The following is a 7,500-nucleotide window of genomic DNA, read 5'->3' as shown; positions in this document are numbered from 1 at the left end:
TGGCATGATGCGAGTTTTTTTTTATTCCACAACCTAGCAATCTCCAACCTCAGTTTCTGATAGTTCCGTAGTTTCTCATTCTTTTTGCCTGCTAACTTGATGTCGTTTGCAATAAAAATAAACATGAGAAACTATGGAACTATTATTATTATTATTATTATTATTATTATTATTATTATTATTATTATTATTATTATTGTTGTTGTTGTTGTTGTTGTTGTTGTTGCTGTTGGTTTGTTACTGGTGTCACCCTACTTTTATCCATAACCTAATTCGTTAAAACATAGTTTCTTCCACAATATTTAGTTTACGCTTGAAGCAATTTTTCAAATGACTCTACCATAATTAAATCCTTTTGTTTTTGTTAAAAAATAAACAAAAAATAAACAGAATCACAGTATAGTCTTTTGAAGGCTTGTTTTAAGCGCGAAATCGATGGTTATGACTAAATAAACTACATAATTTATTTCATTGCTCACTGGTAAAAACAGGTGAGATTCTCTGGAGCCTGAATGATAACAAGGTTCCTCAAATTTTCAGTATTCTTTGCTTCTTTTGATGCTTGTTACAAGACACTTTACATTCCTGGAACAGCTGTTTACCATTGATTTCTTACTGATAACTGTCATTGTTATTCTTTGGAATTTGAGTGATAATAAACCTCCTTATGATTCCTGTTCTCTTTGTACATTTTCAGTGAAGGTCTGTATGGTCGTGTCTCTCCTCTGCCTTTCAACCTCTCTCGACTCTTCACATTTTTGGTAGCACAAGTCGAGACTTTTGTAAAAGAGAGTTTCACATTATGTGATTTTTTTTACATATCTACTATCGCAGTGTCAGAATTACTATTATTATTATTATTATTATTATTATTATTATTATTATTATTATTACTATTATTAATAATAATAATAATTGCTCCGTCAACAAGTTATGTCAAGAAGAACAATAGAGGGAATCCAAACTAAGAAAATCATCGCTTAGATCTTAATGTATGCTCGGACATTAAATATGAAAAAATGCATAGTTTAGCAGTGATGAAATTCGATCCATGACTTATGACTACTTTGAACTTAAACCCATCTTTTAATAAATTTGTGATCAAAATGAAATCAATATTCCGGAAACTCCGACCGTATCCTATGATATCTCTTATACTCAAGGTTAGATTGTTCCTTATGAAATTCTGTATATTTCAATTCCAACTGTTCCTTATGATATGTTTTTTTTATTTCAATTTAGACTGTTCCCTATATTTTTTATACTTCAATCCAAACTGTTGCCTATGATATTCTTTATATTTCAAATTTAGCGTGTTTCCTATATTTTTATACTCCAATTTAAACTGTTGCCTATGATATTTTTTTTTTATATTTTCAATTTAGACTTTCCCATATTTTTTATACTTCAATTAAAACTGTTTCTTATGATATTGGTTATATTTTCAATTTAGACTGTTCCCTATATTTTTCATACTTCAAATTAAACTAGTTCCTATGATATTTTTTATATTTTCAATTTAGACTGTTTCCGATATTTTTTATACTCCAATTTAAACAGTTGTCTATGATATTCTTTAGATTTTCAATTTAGACTGTTACCTGTATTTTTTAGATTTCAATTAAAACTGTTTCCTATATTTTTTTATAATGTAAATTTAGACTGTTCCCCATATTTTATACTTCAATTTAAAATGATGCCTATGATATTTTTATAGTTTTAATTTAAACTGTTTTTTTATATTTTTATACTTCAATTTAAACTGTTTCCTATGATATTCTTTATATTTTCAATTTAGCCTGTTCTCTGTATATTTTATAGTTCAATTTAAACTGTTGCCTATCATAATTTTTATATTTTCAATTTAGACTGCTCCATATATTTTTCATACTTCAATTTAAACTTTTTCTATGATATTGTTTATATTTTCAATTTAGATTGTTCCCTATATTTTTTATACTTCAATTAAAACTGTTCCCTATATTTTTTATACTTCAATTAAAACTGTTTCCTATGATATTTTCTTATACTTAATTAAGATTTTTTCCTATTGTATTCCTCATATTTCTTTAACTGGAAATTGTCCTAAGAGGTGACTCAAAATGTAGGACATTGTTTGAAGGATGGGCTCTCGTTTTAGTAGTCGATCTTGGATTTTACATTTATTCACTGCTATTTTCTTTATTTTATTATTTTCTTTACAAAAACTGTTATCTGCATTCATTTCAGTCGGCGGACATACATTAAGAAGAATAACTGTTTGTGAAATAATTATACTTATTTGTTGTTAATGCTTTTAAGGCTGTAAAAATGCTTTGAACAAAAACAATCTTGTTTATTGGTTAGATTTTAAATTATTTGATCGCCCCTCGTGGATCACAGAAAACTTACCCTGGCTTTTATCATCAAGATGTGTGGCGCTGTCTGTGTCTGCTGAATGCGTCATTTGCAGCGTGGTACCATTGTTGCATATGTTCCTGACGAGTCGCTCGTGACAAGTCGAAGTGCCATCGCAGTTACACCTGCATCTGAATTCTGTACAACCTTCTATGGTAGAGAACCACGAGTTGGCATTATAAAATTTTTCATTGACATAACATCTGGTGCAACCAGTGCCAAGTTGGAGGTCATGCCTACACGTGTCACCGATTGTCCGGCACGACCAAGCACCCTCACAACTACATTTACACTGATGCTCTTGACATCCTTCTGTAATGTTAACATGGGTGCTCCCACGATACAAATAGCCGTCGACCACACAGTCCTTACAATGTGCTGTGTCTTCATCATCATCACAAATATACTCGGCGTTTTCAGTCGGACAATTCCACGTGCCGTTACAGTGACATGCGCATGTATATTCAAAGCAATTATACTTTCGCTTGAATTGAATGTCACCATCATAGCGTTTACCTTCGACCATACAATGGCCACATTCCGTCTGACTCTTGTCCGCGCATATATTTACTGATCGTTCTGGTGGACATGACCAAGTTCCGTCACAGCCGCAGTCACAATCATACATGAAACAGTTTAGTGTATAACGAAAATTACTGTTTCCAGGGAATGTTTTTCCATCTATGGTGCAATCATTGCAAGACTGGCTTGTTTTTGGGTCTCGGTTTGATTGTTTTGTAGAAATCACGGTTGAATTCTTATTTTGCCGACCACAGATTTCCTGTGTTTTGTCTCCGGGACAGAAGAATTTACCATCACAGAAGCAATTGCATTGGTATTTCGTGCAGCCAAAAACATATTCAAATGTCTCATTTCCATTGACAACCTTTCTTCCAACTTGACACTTTTTACATTTCCTTACGGGCTTTGTACCTTGGCAAATATTCACAGCTCGCCCAGCCAGACAATTCCAGGAACCATCACAATTACAAGAACATCTAAAACGAAGACAGCCTCTATCAAATGAGAAATATGAATCTCCAGCATACGACATACCCCTAACAACACATTTCTTGCACACTCCATCTGAACGAACATCTTTGTTGATATTGCACACATCAGCTGTTAAATGCTTAGGACAGTGCCAGGTTCCTGAACAACGACACTGACACTGATGTCGACGACAACCTTGTTCATATGTAAACCAAGAATTTCCTGGGTAGGTTTTCTTTTTTACTATACATTCCTGGCAAGGTTTCTTGGTTGGTGTTTCATAGGTGCACACATTTTCTGGTTGCTCTGATGGACACTTCCATTTTCCATTGCAATCGCAATGACACCTAAATTTGAAACATGCCTCTAAGAGATCAAAATCTTCACCACCTTTGTATAACTGGCCCCTAACTTTACAGTTTATGCATTGTCTATCAGCAATAGGTAGTCTTCCTTCAAGCCCACGACAGATGTCGACAGCCTCTTCTGTCGGACATTCCCAACTTCCGTCACAACTGCATTTACATTGATACCTGTAGCATCCATTATTTTGGAAGAACACAGTGTTTCCTTTAAAGATTTGATGTTTCACTTTGCATCTTTTACACTTCCTGTTGTTGGTTGGCTCAACAGTTATTGTGGCTGGGGTGGAGCATTCGTCTTTTGCACTTTCTGATGGGCAATGCCACCTGCCATCACAAGAACAGGTGCACTGGTAAGAAAAGCAACCGCGCTGCAAGACAAATTTTGTATTGCCCTTATAGAATCTGCCGTGCACCTTACACACTTGGCACTTTTGCGTTAGTTTCTGGTCAAGTATCCCTGCAGCACAAACGTCAACTGCTTTTTCTTCTGGGCAGGTAGCCTTTCCATTGCAGTTGCATCTGCAGTGATAGCTGTAGCAACCATATTGGTAGATGAAATCTGAATTACCAAGGTATGATTTGCCTTGCACCATGCATTTAGTGCATTCTTCACTTGTTCCATTGCAGATATTAATAACGTTATCTTCAACACAGTTGTAATTACCGTCGCAATTGCATTTACACAAGACCTTCCTACAATTGTCTACGTGATAAAAGTTTGTGTTGGCTGCGTAAGAACTGTCTCCAATCTGACATTTTTTGCATGTCTTTTCTGATTGATCCGTGTTGCAGATGTCAAAGGCGCTTTCTGGTGGACAATCCCAGGTTCCATTACAGTGACACTCGCATTGATACCGAAAGCAGTCTTTGTCTCTCTGGAATTTTGTGTTTCCATGATACACCTTTCCGTCCACTTGACATTTCAGACATCTACTGTCCGTTAATGAACGATTTGATGTATGACAACTATCCACGGCTGTTTCCGGGGGGCAATCCCATGATCCATCACACTTACAAAAGCACTGGTAACGGAAGCAGTTTTCCTCATGTGTAAAGTTAGAATTACCCGGATGTAAGACTCCCTTAACGTTACATTGCTGACAACCGGCGGCAGGGGTATTGCATATATCAATCGCTTTATCTGCTGGACAGTGCCAGTTGCCATCGCATTTGCACGTGCAGTCATATTTGAAGCATTCAGAAGTATATATGAAAGACGAGTTTCCAGGAATCACTCTCCCATAGGCATTACATGAGTTGCAATCCGCGAGGGTTCGGTCACAGATATTGACTGCAGAATGAGCCGGACACTCCCATCCTCCATCACACTTACAGCGGCAGCTGTAACGATAGCATCCTTCTTCTAGCATGAAATCCGAGTTTCCAGCAAAGTACTGACCTTTGGCGATACAATGGCGACACGCAGGAGCTGGTGTCGTGCGATCACATATATAAACAGCGGTGCTGGCTGGACAATTCCATCCTCCATCACAGTGGCATGTGCATTGATATCTGAAGCAATTCTCTTCATGTGTGAAGTAGCTGTTGCCTTGGTAGGACTTGTCGTGCACGATACAGGTGTGGCATTTACTCTGTGACGGAGTTTGTGTCACACAAGTGTTAATGCTATGTTCGGCGGGACAGTTCCATCGTCCGTTACATTCACATATGCATTGGTATTTTATGCAGCCTTCCTGAAGTTCAAATCTGGTGTTACCCTTTTCTCGTTGACCTCTTACCTCACAGTAGCGGCAACCTGTCTCCGGGTCAGTATTACATGTGTCTACAGCCGTTTCTCCAGGACAATTCCAACTTCCATCACAGTTGCATGTGCACTGATACTTAAAACATTCTTCCTGAAGAGAGAACCTTGTGTTCGGTTCATAGACAGAACCACGAGCATTGCATTGATAACACCGTGGTGTTGTCTGGCAGGAGTAGCTAGCCGTTTCTTTTGGGCAGTTCCAACTGCCATCACAGTTGCATATGCACTGGTAATTCCAACAACCATCTTTAAGTTCAAATCTAGAATGTCCTTTCTTCTTTTCCCCTCTTACGTCGCAAAACTGGCATCCTGTTTCCGCATCAATGTTACATATATCGACCGCTGTATCTCCAGGGCAGCTCCAGCCACCGTCACATTTGCAGAAGCATTTATATTTTATACAACCCTGTTGCAGTTCAAAATTTGTGTTTGGCTCAGCGATAACACCTCTAGCATTGCATCTGATGCACTGGGACGCTGGTTGTGATAGATGACTGGTTTGACAAATGTTTTCGGTGGCTTCTGCTGGGCAATTCCAGCTACCATCGCAATTACATTTACAGCGATACCTCAGGCAACCTTGTTGCAGTGTAAAATTTGTATTCGGCTCAAATAGCTGATCACGGACAGAGCATTGTTTGCATTGTGGTGTATTGTCACAAACGTTTATAGTTTCATTGGAAGGACAACTGAAACTGCCATCACAATTACATTTGCACGTCCGTTCAGTGCAATCATCAACTTTGTATATAAATGTTGTATTGCCGTGATAGGTCCGTCCATCTACAGTGCAAAAGTTGCAGCGAGCAACTTGAGTCACACATGTATTTACTGTCTGGTCATCAGGACATGTCCAACTGCTGTCACAATAGCATGTACACAGGTACTCATAACAGCCCTCGATGTATTTAAAAGTTGTATTTCCTTTATGATATTTAGTGTAGACATTACAACCTTTACATTCTCTCTGATCTCGGTCTTTAAGACCAGGTACTATTCCAGGATGAAGTTTTGATCTGGAATCATGGTCAGTCACATTGACCACCCGCACATCTGTACGTGCTATCTTTTTACTATCTGAGTGCTGTGAGTGATTTGTTGTGTGAACTGAAGGTCTACCTTGAAGAGTAATGTTTGGTTTGAAATCTATTTTTGTGTCATTTCCTATTGATTTGTGCTGGAATGCTATTGACAAGTTTCCGGGCCCAGTTAAAGCACCTCCATTGCTAGGCCTGGCAGGTGTGGCGCTAGCTAGTGTTGGGGGTACAGTTGGGTGAAAACGTTTTCGTGTAAAGCCCGGAGGCAAGAAGCGATCCGTAAAGATGAGGGTAGGCATTGTTCCTGATAACGTAATTGGCGTAGGAGGCGTCGGTGTCATGTCTCCTGTGTTGCCTCCAATCGGAGTATTCTCTGCACAGGGCAGCAGAGTTTTCCTCTCATCAAAACATTCAAAGGTTCCATTACAATAACACGAACAATCAATTGTGACACAGCCTTTAGTGCGCTTAAAGTGAGAATGTCCTTTCTGAAGAACTCCATCAACCACACAGTCAATGCAACCATGGCAGCGAGAGATAGAATCTTCCAATGGACAGTTTGGCGTACCATCGCAGTTACATGTGCAATGGCGTTCTATACATCCTTCCATGTAATGAAAACGCGACAATTTTCGGTAGGTCCTGTTCTTCACAGTACAATGGACACAATCTGTAACACAAGTAGTTTTTTAGATACGTGAAGAGATTTCATATAGAACAGACAATTACATCCATAACGCTTGCAGTCAAACTTAATACCTGCTTTATTGTGTGTAAAGAAAAAAAAATCATTATAAAACATTTAATGGGGAAATAATCACTTAATAAATTGGGAATATACTCACTAGTACTTGGTGAAAAATCATTGGGGAAGGAGAACTGTAAAATAAGTGATTACTGGGGAAAATGATCACCTAGAAATGATTATAGATAAGGAAATAAT

At 37.8% G+C, this 7,500-nt stretch overlaps 1 protein-coding gene across 4 annotated transcripts in view; it reads right to left on the bottom strand.

The window, feature by feature from the left end:
* LOC145288028 (uncharacterized) overlaps nucleotides 1-7,500 on the bottom strand; it is a 593,135-nt gene that overhangs the window by 36,178 nt on the left and 549,457 nt on the right. For 2 of the 4 annotated variants that reach the window (XM_080136036.1, XM_080136037.1), the window contains exon 135: nucleotides 2,392-7,227. The exons of the other annotated variants lie outside the window; for them this stretch is intronic. In XM_080136036.1, coding sequence (XP_079992162.1) covers nucleotides 2,392-7,227 — 4,836 coding nt within the window. The remainder of the gene's footprint in view (nucleotides 1-2,391; nucleotides 7,228-7,500) is intronic. 4 annotated transcript variants of the gene reach the window in all.

This window comes from Euprymna scolopes, chromosome 11, assembly GCF_053919585.1.
Source record: "Euprymna scolopes isolate OS-2025 chromosome 11, ASM5391958v1, whole genome shotgun sequence".
Lineage (NCBI taxonomy): Eukaryota > Metazoa > Mollusca > Cephalopoda > Sepiida > Sepiolidae > Euprymna > Euprymna scolopes.
This window is presented reverse-complemented; position numbering and strand designations above follow the sequence as displayed.